The 19978-nt window shown below is 44.5% G+C and overlaps 2 protein-coding genes across 3 annotated transcripts in view; both read left to right on the top strand.

Annotated features, from left to right (window-relative positions):
- LOC145989798 (uncharacterized) overlaps positions 1-19978 on the top strand; it is a 185778-nt gene that overhangs the window by 18506 nt on the left and 147294 nt on the right. The gene's annotated exons all lie outside the window — the stretch shown is intronic.
- LOC145990413 (uncharacterized) lies at positions 5030-5629 on the top strand. Its single transcript, XM_083126108.1, has one exon. The coding sequence runs from the start codon at positions 5030-5032 to the stop codon at positions 5627-5629; it is 600 nt and encodes a 199-aa protein (XP_082982234.1).

The following is a 19978-nucleotide window of genomic DNA, read 5'->3' as shown; positions in this document are numbered from 1 at the left end:
TGGTTGTGACCTTATTTCAATGGTGTGGAGATTGAACACTTGTGGTTCCAGCAGAATGGCGCCACAACTCCCACGAGACAACTGCCTTGCTGCACGACAAATTTCCGGGCCTAGTCCATTCGTGCAACGGCGACCAAGAACTGGCCAGCGAGGTCAAGTGACCTGACACCCTGCGACTTCTTTGGGGGTATGTGAAATCGCAGGTTTATGAAAAAATATCCGAGCCTTGCCAGAACTCAAGGTAGAAATTCGACGTTTCATCGGCCAAATCGAGGAATAAGTCTGTAAGTAAGTCATTTCGTCGATAGAATGACTAGATGCAGAGCAAGTCGTAGGGCACATACGGAAGATATTGACTTAACTGGCAACATGTACCTTTTGTAATTATGTAGAAACATGTGCCATTTCATGAAAATATTTTTTGACGTTATTAAATCCGGCTTTCTTGTTGTGACACCCTTTAGATTATCTCCAAAAATTCCCCGTTCCTAGGAAAATTCCACGCTGGGAACAATGGGTTCACAATACTGATCGGGTTTGCGAAAAGCCCAATTAATATACCTAGGCAGTGTTGTTATAGGTCCAGGAACCCATAAATTCTAATGGGTTCTATTGGGTTCGGTTGCAGGACCGGAACCATTTTTCTCGCACAATTTAAATTCGGTCCAAGTTGCGTATTGTTACATTGGAAAAATGTTCCTGGACCGTATCTTAATTGTTCCTGAAAAAAGGTTCCTGGACTGAATTAAAATAATTTAAATAATTTAAATAAGAACAGGTTATACACCGTCTAGAACTCATTTACGTTTGCTGATTTTCTCTCCCAGTCCGGGATTGAAAGTTGCCTTCTAAAAATGTCCGCAAGTACGTTTTACATTGGAATGTCACACTGCGGTTGTAGAAACCGTAGCGCAGTGAATAAATCAAAACGCTGTTGTTCTCTCGTGTGCCAGATTCAAAAACTCCCTTGTCGAAGAGTTACTATACATAACGCAATGGACTATATGGCGTCACATTGAGTTCAAACAAACCCGTCACGTGTTGCTCCGGTGCCCGACCCTATGGCCGAGTGGTTAGCACATCGCGCTGCGACGCCAAGGGTCCCGGGTTCGAATCCCGGTCGGGCTTGGTTGTTTGTGAATGTCCATTCATCCATTTCATCATTTCCTCACTCATCCCCTTCTTCGCAAATTAGCCAAGAGGCACAAAACGCGAAGTAAAATAAACTAAATCAAATCACATAAAAAAATCACGTGTTGCTCCGGCATCCGATCCAGGAACCGAAGCCAACAGGAGCCGTCGATGAGGTAACGTGAGGCTGCTGGGTTCCCAGCAGATATTACAACAGGGAACGGGAGTGCTGCTTACAACCAAGTGAAGGAACTCGCGCGAGAGAATGGGGCTACATGGAGAGTGGTAACGTGACTGCAGCGTTTGCGTTTCGCCCATTTCTAAATTGGACCTTAGATTCTCGAGACTGCCAGCATCTGGATTAATCTTTCATGCTCACAAGTGGTTAATTGTTTATCGTCAGGTCCGTATTCGATCCAAGTTGCGTAATGTTTCATTTCAATATGGAACTTCGACCGTATTTAAACTGATTCGGGAAAAAAGGTTCCTGGACCGAATTTATACTGATCTGGAAAAAATGTTCCTGGACCGAATTGAAATACTTTACAGATAAAAAGGTTCTTTACGGTCCAGAACCCATTTACGCTTGCTGAATTTCTCTCCTGGACCGGAATTGAATTTATTTAAAATTCCTGGACCTTTAACAACCCTGTACCTAGGTAGTTGTGCCAATAATTTCCCATATCGATTATGTTTTGAGTTATTTTTTTCTTTTTTGGAAAACACATGGAAATGTCGTTGTGTACAATTTGCCTTCGAACTTGGGTCACTAAAGGTTTAAATCGAACGGTAATATCCGAAAGCCAAATTGTTCTGTATTCGACATTGCATTATTGGATATAGAAAACTGCACATGCATTTTGCACATTTGTTAACACATTGGTTCGAATTGTGGGTGTATGTGGATTGTTTTCATTTATTTTACTTCGTTTTTCTGCCAGCTTTAGCTAATTGCGAAGATGAGGATGAGTAATGATATGATGAAATTGATGAAGGGACGCTCATAAAGAACACCCATGTTCAGACTTGAATTTGAACCCGGGACCCCTGTGATCATAGCGCGCTGTGATAACCACTCCGCCACGGCTAAGTTGTTCTGTGAAAGAGTAATCTAATTAATATGAATGGTCGAGGTCCAGAGATCCCCATAACAATTCCAAGTTGTGTACCATTCTAAATCTTCACTCCCCCCCCCCTCGAATGAAAATCAGAACATAAGAGCAGTATCCCCTCCTTCTCCAATAGACGCAAGTATCCTTCATAGCAACAGTAAAAACATTTATCTCTGAAGAGTTGATCGTATCGCCCACACGAAAAATACAATAGCCACATTCATAGCCATAAATTGTCCATCTCCATACTTATTCTTTGTTTTACCAACCGAGAGCTTGAAGAATTTAATCAAAAATGAAATTAGTATCTGCTGAAAACTTCTAAGCCAGAATACATAAAAATCCCTTAAAACGCGAAGGATGCAAGAGAAAAACTGAAGAAAGTAGTCCTGAAAAATTTGCCCAGCAATACTAGTTTATCCCACTGTACCATACTTCAATTCTTATCACGAAATATTTAACAAGTTTTTAAAATTTATTCGTTATTATTGGGCAAAATAGAAATAAAAGGTATGCATTTCAACGAAGGCTTCTCGTTTCATTGATGGACACTTTTACGAAGTTCACACCTATACGATATAGAACCCGAGAAAACGTTCAAGTTTTTTTTAAATATTAGTTCCATTAAAACAGTTTGCTTTGTTGTATGACGAAAATTCTGAAATAAGTTTATCAAAAATTAAACAATGGATGAAAAATAAAAATTCTGTAGAACGAACAGTTAAGAAAGAGATAAGTGTAAGGAAATGAAAAAAAATATTATGCAGTTATAATTTATCTTAGTTTTCCTCAAATTTTGTTAGTAATAATAAATAATGTTAATGATAGTAATACAACGTAAACAACAATAATAATAATGTGCACTTACTGCTCCGAAAAGAACAGATTTCCTTACATCTCTTCCCCCTCCCCGCTTCCTGTAAAATTTTAACTCGAACACTGAGTAAATACGAGATCTTCAAACAAGGACGATTTGTGACTTTCAACCTTGATTTACGGCTGAGATAAAAGCACACCAAGGAGCCTACATTATGTAGATGAATGATTGTCATTATGTAGCACGTGTAGCCTTCATTATCTTTTATTCTGTCTTCTATATCTCTCTCTCTCCTCTACCCACAACCCAACGAAAGAAACTAGCAGATACGTGTCTGAAACCGAACAATGAATAAATAACCACATCTTTTGTATTGCGCCTATTTGAATAATATGGCTAATCAGTCGAGCTAGGAAGTTGATTAAATCATCTTTTTTCGAGCCTTTAAAACAATGCTAAACCCGGTTATCAGTCAGTCAGAACAAGAAAACTTTTTTTGTTTATTTTGCATTTTTAGGCCATTTTCGGTAGTTTTCAAGTTTTTGTTGCATTTGCTTCATTTTTTAGCTATATTTTTCTCTTCCACTATTTAAATGAATTTGCTGGCATAAGTTACATATTTAAATTTCCTGACATAGTCTCTTTAGCAAGTTCGGTATTATATGAAAATGCAATGCAAATGCACAATATTATTTATAACTGAAATGTTTGGCAATGGAGTAAATAATTAACTGTAGTAAATGTTTTTTTTAACAACAAACTTAAAACACTTTGTGTGGAGCCTACTTTGAGATGCCTTGCTGGCAACTATTATCGCTTTCATCTGTGGTTTTAAAGTAAAATTAGTCACAATATAAACTCATTATAATCTTATGTACGCGAAACACAACTGTATTTTCAGATTCTGACGGACTACTGTATAGTGCAAGGCCCACTCTCAGCGAGATGAATCACTTATACAGAAAAACCTTGCACTAGTGTATTATATGTAGAGTCGACGAGCCATATGAAAGCGGCTGACCTTGAACAAGCCTCGATGCGCAGTAGCAAAAGGAGGTGGTGGAGACTGCCGTGCAAAACGCGCGATGTCGTTCTTTTGTTTTACGAGCGGCAAGAATCGGTTTGGTTTTCGTTGTGACTGTTCGTGTTTCTTCAGTGTGATCACAAAAATTTGTCAATATACGTGTGCAAGATGGCTACAGAAACACCTAAGCGTCGTATTCTACACAAACAAGCGCGAGATATGGTGTACAAAGTGTATCAGTTCTTCCAAAGTGAATCTCGCAGTGCAGACAGTGCCTCGTGTTCGTCAGGGAGCAGTGCTGCCAAATGTCAGGAGCGTACAGCGGCTGCATGTGGGATAGGTCTGCGTACAGTTCAGACGATTGCGAAGGAAGCCAGGTCGTCGATCGGGGATACAGGGTCGGTTTCTTTTCGCTCGCCTGGCAAACGTCGTAATCGGCGAAAGAATGTTACGCACTTGGACGATTTTGATAAAGGGGTATTGCGTAATAATATATTTGATATGTACGCAAATGGCGAATTTCCTACTGCAGTGAAACTTAGGGCTAAATTGAAGGAAGCTATCGGGTTTGCAGGCAGTACGTGGTCAGTGTTAAAAATTTTGAAAAACATGGGGTTCAGATATAGGAAAGGCAACGACGGGAGGAAATTTTTAATGGAGAGGGGTGATGTTGTAGCTGCGAGAGTGATCTTCCTCAGAACCATGCACGAAATCAGGAAAGCTGGTACTGCAAATATATACTATTTAGATGAAACCTGGGTCAACCAGAATCACACGAAGACGAGCTGCTGGAGAATGAGTGATGGTTCTGGTGGGTTAAAGGTGCCATTAGGAAAAGGTGCTCGTCTTATAGTGTGTCATGCTGGTTCAGCTGCTACAGGCTTTGTGCCCCAAAGTAAATTGGTTTTCCGCTCCAAAACAAACAGTACTGACTATCATTCAGAAATGACGTCTGCCGTGTTTCGAAAGTGGTTTTGCGAGCAGTTCTTGCCGTTTCTCGCTCCCGAATCCGTGATTGTAATGGACAACGCGAGCATACATTCCTTGCAAGTGGATAAAACGCTTTGTTCGAATACAAGGAAGGCGGATATTATGGCATGGCTCTGTAACAAGAACATTCCCCACACAAGCACGCAAACCCGAGCAGAATTGTTGCAGCTGGTGAAACATCATACACCAACTCACAAAAGTTACGAAATCGATATAATAGCAAGAGAATATGGTCACAGAGTTGTTCGTCTCCCACCTTATCATTGTCAGTACAACCCGATTGAAATGATTTGGGCCCAGGTGAAGGGGTACGTAGCTGACAAGAACAAGACTTTCAAAATTGCCGACGTACAGAAACTGACTCACGAAGCAATAGACAGAATAGGTGTTTCCGAGTGGGCAGATTGTGTGGCTCACGCAGAAAAAATACAAGAAGATGACTTCCAGCGTGAAATAGTCAGAGATGATGTCATCGAGAAGGTCATTATAAATTTGCAAGACACGGATTCCGAAGAACTTGAATCAAGTGACGAGGTTGACAGCAGTACGGAATGAGCGTTATGTAAGTAAATGGCATTTTATTTTTTATTTTCAGTTCATGTTATGCATGCCAGACAGTTGTTTTGTTATTGCGAGTGGCACAAGACTGGCGCATGATATCTGCGGCAAACGAAGTTGCCTTTGCCGCGCCGCGAAAGAATGAATCAAGTTCTTCTCTCGTTTTCTCAGTAACCAAATAACATATCGCTGTAAATATTATACGAACTTAAAATTTGGAGTTTTCTTTGTAACTTTCTCACTGGAAGTTATTTCAAATCTAATTTAATAAAAATCGGCTCGCAAGAGAACTTTTTCTCTATATAATAATGGTCAATAAAATATTTAATTTCTTTCACTTACTTTCAAGATTCTACACATTTAATTTACAGCACAATACGATTGTCTAAATCTTTCTGGTAATACTCGTGCAGGATTGGTATCGATTGTTGCAATAATAGCCGTGCAGCGGCAATTTACAATTGTTCGAAAGTAGTACAGGTGCCCGGGTTCACAAACATCAATTGGGGTTCAAAAAACCTCAAAAAACTCACTTTCTCTCCACGTTCCGCGCCTTCATTTATTGCGCTGACACAGCGTGATGAGTAAATAATGCACTCTCTTATTTTTGAAGGATGAATGCACCTTATTGTAATTTTCCAACTCTGGGACCAAATGTTTATATATCGTGACCTTTGTAAACCTCTTTCGGGAACGATGTGTCGCACACACACACGCGCGCTGACACAGCGTGATGAGTAAATAATGCACTCTCTTATTTTTGAAGGATGAATGCACCTTATTGTAATTTTCCAACTCTGGGACCAAATGTTTATATATCGTGACCTTTGTAAACCTCTTTCGGGAACGATGTGTCGCACACACACGCGCGCGCGCGCGCTCCTGTATTGTGACGCAAGCAAACAAAAAAAAAACTTTGCCTGTTATTACAAAAAAAAAAAACTTTGACCGTATTCTTAAATAACTAACAAGGACAATGAATCTTTTTGGCTTCCGCAAACAGATCAACATGGAGACTGCACCGCCAAATTTCAATAACCTCTTACCTTCTGTGTTATCTAAACTCAATGGTTTACTGATCGTTCATCTCAACAGCATTTGGACGAAACTGAATGACGATGTGGGCAAGATGTTTTATGTTTTTAATAACAATTTACATTTCTACGAAATTCCGATCGACGGGAAACTTCAAATCACCGTGAATCCGGAAAACGCAGGCGAAATCAAAATTTCTACCGGCAAGAATATTTTTCGAATCAAGCACGACAAGATGCTTTCTAACATTACGTACGATGTTTCTGCAGGAGATTATCTTTACATGGAACTTCTCGGAGATTACGACAAACTCATTCCTCTCTTCGTAGAATTACGAATCGTCTATCCTATTATAAATAACCGTTAACCAAAAATGCCTAACGACATTTTCGGCAACACCAAGCGTGTAGACCACGCAGAAGAGATTCTCATGTTGGACATTCGAGTTAAGAAGTTGAAGACCGATTTGATTGCTTTGCAGGAGACCTTAAACAAAAGTTTAGAGTCGGAAATCGCTACGCTCCAAACGCAATGTCTCGACCCCATTCTGAAAATCGATTCCGAACTGAAGATGCTGATAAAAAATTATGTTGACGTACCTTCTTACGACAACGTTCAAAATATACAGTTGAGCGTGGATTCGCTTCAAAATGATTTGGCCAAATTACAACAATTTCAATCGAAAAATGAAGATTTGGAAAAATTGAAACTCGAAATCGAAGAACGAACTTCCGCAATAGAAAAGAATTTCTCTGAACTTCAAACCGTCGTGAACGGTATAGACGCAGAACGCTTGCATGTTGTCGTTTCCAAATTACAAGAAGAATTCACCAGCACGTTGGAAGAAATTAAATCCAAGTTGCAGACTTTGGAAGATACAATGACGAACCTACCATCGTCGGACGAACTGCAGGTCATCGGTAAAAGCGTCGCGAACATAAAAATTCAATTGGAGGCGTATCGAGATTTCGAACACATTCAAACCACCATCGCTACGCTTCAGGCGTCCTTGGAATTGATCAACGAAGAAATTAAAAATATTCACGCTGAAGCAAGAGCGTTGACGAGCATTCAAGACACGTTAAGCACGGTTCAGCATAAAATCGAATATTTAGAAAATTTGAACGTTGAAACGAATCTCGCTCATTTTCATCACGTACTGGACAACATACAGGGTGACTTGGAATCGTTACGGACGAGCGTGCCTTCGAGCGAAGATTTGGAAAAATTGAAAACGGCGGTGACGGCACTATCCGATTCGAGCGACATCAAAAGTTCATTGAGCGATCTCGAAAGTAGGGTGGCCAATCTCCCCACCTCCAAAGAATTGCACGCTTTGAAAAGAAACATATCTCGAATGCTGAAACGACTAGAAACGGAAACGGCGAACGTGGAACAGGTTCGAGACGAAATTAGTTCGCTGGTGTCGACGCTGCCCACTTCGCAGAGCGTCGCCGACCTTCACACACAGTTTACAGAGATGCGAAGCATCGTGAACGATCTTACCGAGAAGAGCTCGAAATTGAATCAAGTCGAGAACCTTCAGAATATTGTCGTCAACATCAGAGATCAAGTTGGAGTGCTGGAATCCACGCAGGAATCGACGCTGGCCTCTTTCGGTGCCAAGTTGCAAGAACTCAACAAAAACTACAAGCAGTTGAACGTGGAAGTGAAAATCAAACCGTCGTTTTCTGCCGTAACGGATACCATAATCGAGCATTTGCTGCCCATCGAAAATAAACTCGGACAAGTTCACAGTAATCTCGTCACCTTCGACACTAAATTCGCCAAATTGTTCACCTTGCAAGCCATCGAAATCAACAGCGTTCCCAATCAAGAGAGAATCTCCACGTTCGTCGAAGGTAACAAACTGTACATGTTGCATCCTTATCATCCGTACTACAAGTTTCTCCTCGATGGCACAATTCAGATAAACGAATTTTCGTACTGGTCTCACGGCAGAAAAGCTAGCGTTCCCACCATGACCTTAATATCGAATCGTGGTGTCCAGAAAGCAGGAAACATTCCTCTGGCACGTTGGAACGAAACGCGCAACATATATGAAATACACGAAGACGAAGATCTTACCGTTTTCGACGTGAGTGCCGGCGATAAGCTGATCATTCAAAACACGAGCGAAGTGCCACCCTCTTTGAATCCCATCACGCTGGTGCTTCTCTTCAAACGTAATCTCTAAAAAAAATGTCTAGGCAAGCCATCGTCGAAGAATTGCATAAACCTGCACGCCGCAACTACGAACGTTTGGCTGTGGTAACAAAGGGCATCGACAACCTCTGGCAAAGCGATCTCGTGGAGATGAGCAGCGGCAATTTGAAAAACGTACATAAATGGAACAAGGGCAACAAGTACCTACTCACCGTCATAGACACATTTTCGAAATTCGCATGGGCTCTACCTTTGAAGGCGAAAACGGGATCGTGCGTCACGGAAGCATTCAAATTAATTTTTCGCGAAAGCGGCGGCAGACAACCACGGTTTCTGCAAACGGACAACGGTAAAGAATTTTACAACGCCGTATTCCAAAAGTTTATTCAAAAACACAAGATTCAACATTATTCGACCTTCAGTCACATCAAAGCCAGCATCGTGGAAAGATTTAATCGAACATTGAAAACACACATGTGGAAACGATTCACGCTTCGGGGAAATTACAAATTGGTCGACATCCTGCCGGAACTCGTCGACACCTATAATGATACGGTACACAGAACGATAGGCATGAAGCCAGCTGACGTTACGAAATCTGACGAGCAGCGTTTAATTTCTACAGTTTACTGTCCAAAGTACACACCCACGACAAAAAAAAGCTAAATACAAAATTGGAGACCAGGTGAGGATCAGCAAATTCAAACGCACCTTCGAGAAGGGGTTCACAAAAAATTGGAGCACGGAACTCTTTACGGTGGTTCGAGTTTTACCCGGAAACCGACACACGTATATAATAAAAGATAGTAGCGGCGAGATTTTGAAAGGAAGATTTTACGAAGAGGAACTCTCTAAAACGAAACACCCCGACACGTACCTCATCGAGAAAGTATTGCGTAGGAAAGGTGACAAACTGTTTGTCAAATGGCTGGGACTTCCGGAAAAGAGTTGGATCGACGCGAACGAAGTGATCTTGTGAGTACGTGGAACGTGGTGAAACGTCTACCGGATCCGGAAAGTCAAACGGGAAAAAAAAAGAACGGTGAGTTGCTTCCCGACAGCATCCGCTGTCTGATCGTAGGTCCTTCGGGGTGTGGGAAAACGACACTGCTCGTGGACAATTTTCTCCTCGCACCGAATTGGTTAGATTGGAAGAACAGGCACCTGTACGTGTTCTCGAAAAGTTTGGAGCAATCCAAATACCAGCAACTGATGAAACTGTACGATGGTCTGGACATTGCAACGTTCGCCTCGGAAATAAAACCACTCGACGATTGTCGTGAAAATTCAGTCGTTGTGTTCGACGACGTCATCCTGGAAAATAAAAATGAAATTCGCAACTTTTTCACGCAAGGCCGTCACAAAGGAATGGATTGCTTCTACCTAGCTCAAACGTTTTCCAAAATTCCAAAACAGTTAGTACGCGACAACGCTAATTTTATATGTTTGTTTCGTCAAGATCACACCAACCTCAAGCACGCGTACGATGACTACGTAGGCGGAGACATGAACTACAATCAATTTTCGGAACGCTGCTGCTCTACTTGCTGGAACGGTGACGATTTCGGATTCGCGACGATCGACATGACGAGGAAACCCAACGACGGAAAATACAGAAACAAAATCAACGACTTTCTAAACGTTGCAACGTTGTGAGAAACGACGTATATAAATAAACGTTATGACGAAACGAAAAATCGAAGACGAAAATCTCAAGCTTCGCGATTACCTCGCGAAACGCTTCAAAGGTTGGAAATCCGAGAATCGCGGATTCTACGAAGAGAAGAAACGTCAGGATCAACCTGTGATCGATGCCATCAGCGGTCTAGGTAAAGAAATTAAAAGTGTCACGGAACAAAATAAAAATTTGATCAACGAACTCGTACCGCTCGCAGCTAAAAGTTACGCTGTACCCACGCCCATTTCGAGCATTCCTTCGACACCGTTCGAACTGAAGGATGCACCGGCACGACGTCGAGCTATTGGTAGCACGTCGTCTTCGGATAAAATCGAGTTGGGACCTTTGGCACGAGACTACCTGAGTACGGGGAAATTCGACAAGGATGAAGTGTTCGGATTGTATCCCAGCATGGAAACCAACGATGGCGGTGGTGTGGTGTGGAAGATTGGGAAATCGAAGGTGACCTTCGAAGGCAACGACATTAAAGTTAATTTAGGCGAGAAGGATAGTTGGACCAGGTATCCGGGTACGGTGGGACTGTGGGAACTCGTTGCCAAAAATCAGCCGAAAGATTACACCGACGAAGATTACCAGAGTTACAAGGAAATTTTGATCATGACGGATGCCTTGTACCAAAGCAACGATGCCTCGCAGAATAGGGTGAAATCGAGCAGCGGCGAGAAGTACAGGAATCTCATCAAACCGATTTGGAACCAGGTCAAAACAGGCAGCGGCGTCAAACGCTACAACACGTTACCCAAAGAATTCGTTTGGGTGGGCGACGTGAGGAAGCTCGTGGACCGATTGTTGGTGATAGCCGGCGAAGAGAATGCAGGCAACCGTAATTTCTACAACGAGAAGGTTGGCATCGTGGACATGATCAGCACGAAACTTTCCAACTTCATCGTGAACGACGACAAGGGCATAGGTTACCTGATCAAAATCATCAACACGCTGCCTCCGAGATTCTGGAACGTGGCCGAAGGAAAAGGACTCGTGAACGACATCATCAACAAGTTACCTTTCGAGATGCATTTACCTGGCTACCAGTACTGCGGACCGGGTACCAAACTCGAGAAAAGATTGGAGAGAGGAGACAAGGGTGTGAATCCGTTGGACGCCGCATGCAAAGATCACGACATCGCTTACAACACCACGCAGACGGATCTGGATGCACGTCACGAAGCAGACAGAAAGTTAGAGCACGCAGCTTTCGAAAGGTTCGTGAGCAGAGACGCATCGCTGGGTGAACGGGTCGCCGCACTGGGTACCACCATCGCCATGAACACGAAACAAAAATTGGGGTGGGGTATATAAATAACATAGAGTAAAAAATAATAATAATAACAACATGTCTCGTATAACTGATTTGCCGCCCGAGCTACTATGTAAAATATTTAAACACGCAGTAAACGGAGATTGTGAGGATGTAGGGAAACTTGTAATCATAGCAAGAACGACGCCGGAATTTCGCATCCCTTGTGAAATGGTTCTCAAGGACCATCTTCGGGAGATCGGCGGCCTGAGGTGCGGTGATCTCAACATTCTGCTTTCGGCTGCAGGGGAAAAATTAAACGAAAGGTTAGATGAATTGCACGAGGCAAGGCAGGGAAGAAGACGGTACACAGTAGATTGGCGCAAGTCTAAGCAGGAGACGGAAGATATCATTACGCACATCATCGTGTTTTCCGAAGCACGGACTTTCTTCCTCTGTTAAAAAAATAATAATATATATACGTGTCAAAAAGAAACTTGATATATAAATAACACACATTGTGAAAAAAAAAATCTTCGGTATATATAAATAACACACATCGTGAAAAAACAATTAAATTTCTCTCTAACACTCTGAAATTTTTCTCTTCGATATGACGACTGAAAAAATGAGTGATCTCCAAGCATTAAAACAAATGCTAAATTTGTCAGTCGAGTATGTAAAAATTCAGGAATTGGAAGTCGACAAACCTTACACGATAACTTCCGGTTCAATCGTTTCTACCCAGTATGGTCCCAAGGTACGCCTGTTGCTCAACGCACAATACAGTCTATTTTTACCAGATCGATACGCTAACATGTTATCCGACGAGAAGCTATCTATTTTAATCGAGAACAAAACTCGAATCGTGTACAAGGGGACAAAGGAACTTCTTGGCAAGAAAACGAAGCACGTAATAGAATTTGTGTAACGACTGCGAGGCCGTGAAAATATATAAATAACATACCGTAAAAAAAAAAAAACTACACAAGAAAAATCTCAGAATATATATATATAAATAACATACCGTGAAAATAACACATAGAGCATCAACATGAAGCCCAAGGGTGTCGTGTACCAGATACCATACTCCAATCTTAAAAATCTAGGTGCCCTCGATGGGTTACTCACCAAGAAACAACGCGAGAAGAAACGTTCTTGCTTGAGCAAAGGACACGGAATGAAATTACTTCTCAGCACACCTCAATTGAGACGCTTGCAGCGTTCGCGGAAACAGCAAAAGATCGGAGGTTTCATATTCAGCATCCCGGCCATCCTAGCAGCATTGGGGGCCGTTGGAAGTTTGGCTGGCGGAAGTGCCGCCATCGCGAAAACCGTCATCGACTCGAAGAAGAACAAGGCGGAATTGGAAGAACAGAAACGTCACAACCTGGCCATGGAGAAGAAAGGGGGGAAGGGCGTGATGAAGAAGTTTAAAAAAAAGAAACAACAGCACTCACCAACCGAGACATTGAATCTCTGATCGAACCGTTACAAATCAAACACTTCAGAGGAGTTTTCATGTCTGACTCGTTACCTTCAAGCGTTAAAAGAAGAGAATGCGGAGTAGTCAACTTGGACGGTCAAGAAAATCCAGGCACGCATTGGATATGTTACCACAAAAATAATGATAAAGCATTTGTTTTCGATTCTTTCGGAGGTGTTCCACCTACAAATTTAATTCATTATCTGAAAACGAACAAAACCTCTATATACTACAACGACGAACGCATTCAAAATTTCGGAGACGTGAACTGCGGCCATCTCTGCCTCTCCGTGCTCGCGTTTTTCTCTAAAATAAATAACCCTACGATCGAGGATTTCCAGAAAGCATTGTGGAACCTCAAACAGCATCACTAGGATGGGCGTGTTCCATCTCACGAGCGAATCTTCAATCTTGAAACTCACGCTGCACGACGACATCGTCTATCCTAAATCCGTGGCTCTGCGTGCATTCTACAGCATGTACCTTATACCTAACGTCACGCAGCACAACAACAAAATTAGCGTCGGAAGCGAACACATCGTCGTCACGCCAGGCCAATACAATCTTTCGACTTTGCAAGCTCAATTACCCAAAGGCACGTACTTTTCTCAAAATTCGGTCACGCACAGAGTGGAAATCCTATCCGCGACGGAGACCGTGGACCTGGGCACCATGGGAGAACTTTTAGGTTTCGAGAACAACCACCCAAAACTCGAAGCTGGCATCAAGCACGTAGCAACCAACATTCCTAAATTTTTGGCCATAGAGACTCTGAACGTACACTGCAACGTGGCGGAAGGCATGATCACGAAATCTTCGGACGGATTATTAGGAAGTCACAAGCAGACGGAAATCATAGCCACTTTCAAACCAAGTTCCGAGTTTATGGAACCGATCATCTACACGCCCTCTTCGCCGATCTATTTTCCAGTATGTCGCAACCGCATAGACGACATAGAGTTGGTGGTGACGAACGAGAAAGGAGACGTGGTGGATTTCGCAGGTGCCACTACGACGGCTATTGTGGAGATCAACGTATAATAAATAACCACACATCATGGAGCAAATCGAAAGTTACGAATTGCAATCTTTCCCTCCCAACCGTCGCACGTTCGCCAATCTGAACGAAGCGAACAGGGAGATCGAAGACGACGTGGACGTAGGCGACGGGTTTGTTCATCCTCACAGAGCGGACCTCTACCTTCAATTCGACGTGGTGAAGAAGGAAAGCGGAGACGCGTTTCCCGCAGCAGCAAACTTGATACTCGTGGACAACTTCGTGTCTCACCTGTTCTCGCAGGTGGAGGTGAGGAAACACAACACCGTCATCGACAGAATAGATTATCCAGGCATCACGTCGACGGCAGTGGGAACGTTGAAATTATCCAAAACGGACGCAACGTACTACCAGGCCGGGGGATTCGAAGCCGGGACCAAAATATCGACGAGAAGTCACACGGTGCTCTTTCCCATGCGTCTGCTGCCTGCTTTCTTCTCGGACTACAAGGAGATCATGTGGAAGGGAGGACTGAGGATCACGTTTCGAAGAGCGGCCAACGACAACGACGCACTGATGCGATACGCTACTTTGGGTCCGGACGGCACCACGCCGATAGCCAACACTTTACCCGAAGCAGCCAAGTGCGTCATCCGGAGCATGGAATTGAGAATGCCGATCGTGGAATACGAAACGAACTACGCCCTCAAGTACAAAGCGGAGATCTTGAAAAGTCCGCAGGTACCGATTCACTTTCACGGTTACCAGTGCGTGCAGAAGATGGCGTCGGGAAGTCACATGGAATTCGACGTGACGACGCAGTTCAACAACATACAGTTCGACATGCCAGATTTTGTTGTTGTGCTCTTTCAGACCGGACGCAATAACGATCAGGAAAAAGATTCCAGCAAGTTCGACGACTGCAAGATCAAGAACGTTTATCTGAAGAACGGTAGGAACGAAGTGTTCCCGCGCGAGAATTACAACCTCGACATGACCAAAAACGATTACCTCAAACTTTACGAAGCGTTCTCGGCTTACAAACGCGTGACCGAGGGAAACGTGGACGTGTACTACACTCCCAGCGAATTCAAAGCACGGAGACCCATGACCGTCATCAACACGACGAAGAGGAAGCAGGTGGTGGTCAACGATCGCACCAACATCAAGGTCGTGTGCGAGTTCCACGACGCGCTGCCTGCCGATACTCTGTGCAGCGTCATCCTGATTGCAGAGAAGTTTTTTGTGTATGATGTCAAGAATGAAAGAGTGACCGAACAGTTTTAAGTACAAGAAAAAAAATCGCATCATTCTCAAAAAATTATACTGACCGTAGGTTCAAATATTAGATTAACTTGCAACGCAATGTTTAGGATGTACTGCGAGGAACACCTTCTTACATTTGTGAGAATAATCTGGAATAAAAAAATAATAAAAAAAATTAATTTTGATGTATTTTAGAAATAAATCACACTTGAACGCACAAAGGAACTTCCCCTTTGGCCCTGCGTGTGCCCCATATTCACCCCGTAGGGCGCGGCAGGGAGTTAGTCCCGCTAAAAATCCCAAACCTCCACCTGTTTTTTTTTTTTTGCATTTGAAGATAAACACTATTGTTCTAGTATCTTGGCTATATTAAATTAGAACTTCTGTTACATGAATTGTTTTTTTTTTTGTTTTTTTTTTCATACATACATACTATTTACTACATTTGAGGCACATCTTACTAGTTTCTAGACGATGGTGGCCCCATGGGAGCGTGTGAATCCCACATTTCAGAACGCACCTCTTGTCGTCGTTGGGATCCAGGGCAACCTTTCTCACCTGGTTGGTTGTCAACACATGGTCGACACTCTGGATGCGCTGCTCCACTCCTGGAATTGACGTCCTAGTTTGAAGGGTTTTGACGTAATCCTCGAACTTGAGGTACTCTTGGACGACCTACCTGCCCACACCCTTAGCTTTTTTCGTGATGGATCCTTCTGCCCGAATAGCATAGGCTTTGGCGCGAAGACCGGCAAACTCGAGAATTACATCACCGTTCTTCTCGTCTTTGAGTTTGCCAGGCACCTTCTTGTTGCGAACCAGGATGCCGTACTTGTTTTGCTGGGGATAGCCCGAGGTGTCGAAGAGGTTAACCAAAGATGGAACTGTGGCTATATCCCCGTATGCATCGGGTGAGCGGACGTGGTACACCAAGCTGTCCGTGTCCGTGTAAAGAAGCGAGATGTTGTTGTTATAGTGCTGGCGTAGTATCCCATAATATGTTTGAAACATGTGCAGCTTGCTCAGGTCTAATACTGAGGCACCAACATAAATTGGCTTTTTGAGCATCACCTCGTTCTTCCTCATATGCACCAGAGCAAGCTGCTCATTGTAAATGGTCCTCGATTTGAATAACGGGTTTGCTACGAGCCTGCGACATTGTGCTTTGTTTGATATTAGCCTCACATCTACACGATTCCGTACATTCTCCATGGTCTTGCCAAACACCGCATTATTCATGAGCTTGAAGAAATCCTTATCAAGCTCGGACGTGGCTGCGGTGCGGTGTTTGGTGTTGACTTCAATATATGGGCGCAACCACGGAGAATGCTCGAACTTGAGGATGCTGTGAACTGCGTGGACCGTGACCCCTCGCTGCATCAACCACCGGAGATTCTGGTAGTGCAGGACGTAATTCTTCTTGTTTTCGAAATCCATGACGAGCTTCTTCTGGTTGGAATCGGGTGGACACTTGAACTCGGGTGCAGGGGGAAGATCGCAGAACAAATCCTGCAGCTTCTCGGAGAATTGCAGATCAACCTCGGCGAAGAACCCATGTTCTGAATCGTCGAAACCTTCAACGTCAAAGTTGGAGGGGTCAGCCCACTCGAAGCCTCTAAAGGGGAGTGGCTGCATCATGGAGTATCCGTAGAGGTTATTGACGTCCGTGTACATGATGTATCTGGACGGTTGTGAGGGGTCGTAGCCGGTGGCCATGTGGTGATTGTTGGCGCGCGAGTGTCGCTGCGACACCTGGACCATGCCACCCCGGATAGCGCGTTCCACAAACAGCACCATGTCATAATCGGAAAGACGCTCCAGCTCAATCTTCGTCACCAGAAACATGGCTGACCACGCCAGTCCGGGGAGACTATAGAAGTAGGCGGGGTCCAGCTGGTAGATCTTCATTGCGGTCGCACGGAACGTCTGGAACACGTCGGCGAGGAGCGTCACATCAAGTCTGAGGTAGGCGTCGTGGTAGTCCCCGAGAGTTCGACAGCCCAGCTCGCGCCACATGGACTGGGCATGGTGATATTCTTCGTCGGTGATGTTCGAGCCGCGTAGCTGACTGTAGAACTTCGCCTGGGGAGGTAGCGACGTCTCCGCGAACTTGGAAGGGTCTGTGATGTATTCGTAGGGATAGACCTCCTTACGCTTGAAGAGGCCGGCGTCCAAGTTCGGAAAGTTTCCGGAGGTAATGAGCATTTGCTCGTCGCTAAGCTTCCCTGCGAGAGCATCGAGGCTTGCTGGGAGGAACCTCAGGGAGTCGAGGAAGCGAAGCTCGACGGTAGAGCGTGATCCTGGGATTCGAACCCACTTGCTCAAGCTAATATAACGCTCCTCGTTCTGCGCCAGGACGTTGATTCGCATGTCGTCGTACCCAAAGTGAGGCACCAGATGGTGGAAGTCGTATCCCGAGCCATTGTGAAAAAACACAGGGATGAAGCGCGGGTCCCGGGCCATGAGGTTGCATCCGTTGCACCAAGGACCAACGTACCTACCGTTAAAGTGATCGTGGTGTTGGACTTTACGGTTGTTGGCGGTGTACTCCTTGACGCAGACAGGGCAAGCGATGGCCTCGTCGTGTCTACGTTGATCGTCGGGGGACAGTGGGAGCATAGACTTGGGGGCCAACAGTACCTTCCCTATCTCGATGGCCTCGACAACCATCCTCTCGAGGAAGTGTTTGGCTGCGTCGGGGCCACGGTACACGTAGGGCTCAGGGGCGATGTGCTGGTCACGTCGCACCACAACGTATGCGAAACTGGATGCCTCGTGGAGTTGGTAAGGGGTGGTGGAGGAAACTTCGGGATCTGGATCGCAAGTGGACAGGGGTTTGAGGAAGGCCTCGAAATCCGCGATGATGATAGCGGGATGCTCCACCATGGCACCGTGCATGTGGAAAAGCTCCACGGTGCCAGGTTTGGGCAAGACTGCCACACCCGGCTCGTTGGCATTACAATAAAGTTTGTGGCGAGCGAGCTTCTCTGCAGCGATGTTGGGACCTCTGATGCGCTGGTAATCCTGCTGTTCTCGATTATGAAATGTAGACAAGCACCTGCGACACACCTCGACGTGGGTTTTGTCTTTGCTCCGTTGGCTCGAAACAAGCCGAGAGAGGGAGCGGATAAGGGTGTAATGGTGATGGGTCTCGTCCTTGATGAGCAGAAGGTGAATTTCTCGAGCATCATCGCCGTCTACGTCGCTCACCCGGATAGGGTACACCACATTTTTGTCAGTGAGGCCGTAAACGTTGAAGGCCAACCGAGGGTTGTGTGTACGGGCCTCGAACTTTCGAATGTCCGGGACCTCCACGGGATAGTCGATCCCGACCATCGCATCTTCCAGCTCTGACTCGTAGGGTAGGTAGTGGTTAACCCGGCGTGGTTGGTTTTTCCAGTGGGCAGGGTGCAACGCTGCAAGCACCGACCAGAGAAAGCACTTGGCGTCACTGTTCTGAATGTTCAGGACAGCCTTCTTTGCCGCAATGGTAGGTGGTAAGGGGACGTAGCTGGAGGCGGAGAGAGGCACGAACTTGCAAAGTTTGACGCACAGTTCGTGAGGCTCGCCACACAGCGAACCCCCCGAGCCCTTAGCTTGATGTTCTTCTTGTTTTGCCACCAGCTCCTCGGCAAACTGGTTGTAGATGACCTCGAGGTTATCGACATCCGCCAGATGCAACGTCTTCGCCTTGGTGTTGTGGCAGAAGCTGTAAATTTCATCAGACGGCTTCTTGTACTGGCAACGTAGCGATGCGTAGAATTTGGTGGAGTGCGTTGCAAGCGCATCACCGAGGATGGAAATAATTTTGACTTGCACGTTCTCTAAAAAGCTACGAACGTCGCATGAGCCCTCCGAAGTGAGGACAAAATCCTCTAACAAACGCTCGAAAGCAGATTGGTTCGCTTTCGCCACAAGCTTGACACGTTTGGCGGATGGTGGCGAGTCGGCTTCCGCTTTCCTCTTGGTCAAGCTGGTCGACGGTTGTGGAACAGGTGCTCCGACGACGACTTTGCATGATGTTATATGCCTTTTTAAATTATTAATAGTAATATGTTTGTCGCACCTGGGACATGGTTTTGTAGCGGTCACACGCTTACCAGGTGCGCAGGTACGACAGTGCCTTTGGAAATGTTTAGTTGAAACACCAGTTTCACAAGTGGGACAAATTTTTACCGATTGCATCTTGTTGAAAAAAAAAATATTTGTGGGGTATGTTATTTTATATATATAGTAGAGTGCCACAAAATAAATGCTGTGCAATAAAAAAATCTTCGATGGCTAATTCGCTATAATGAAAATATTTGTGGGGGTATGTTATTTTATATATATAGTAGAGTGCCACAAAATAAATGTTGTGCAATAAAAAACCTTGGAAGGTTAATTCGCGATGGTGCTGGGTTTGGTGTGAGTGTGCTATTTATGTATATGCTACTTCTTGCTTCTTAATAAATCCTGTA

This window comes from Lepisma saccharinum, chromosome 7 (genome assembly GCF_977018435.1).
Source record: "Lepisma saccharinum chromosome 7, izLepSacc3.1, whole genome shotgun sequence".
In the NCBI taxonomy this organism is placed as follows: Eukaryota; Metazoa; Arthropoda; class Insecta; order Zygentoma; family Lepismatidae; genus Lepisma; species Lepisma saccharinum.
Note: the sequence above shows the minus strand (reverse complement) of the source record. Positions and strands in the feature narration are given on the sequence as shown.

Bases quoted from the DNA above. Each gene is read 5' to 3' on its own strand.
- LOC145990413 (XM_083126108.1), top strand. From the start codon at position 5,030: ATGACGTCTGCCGTGTTTCGAAAGTGGTTTTGCGAGCAGTTCTTGCCG.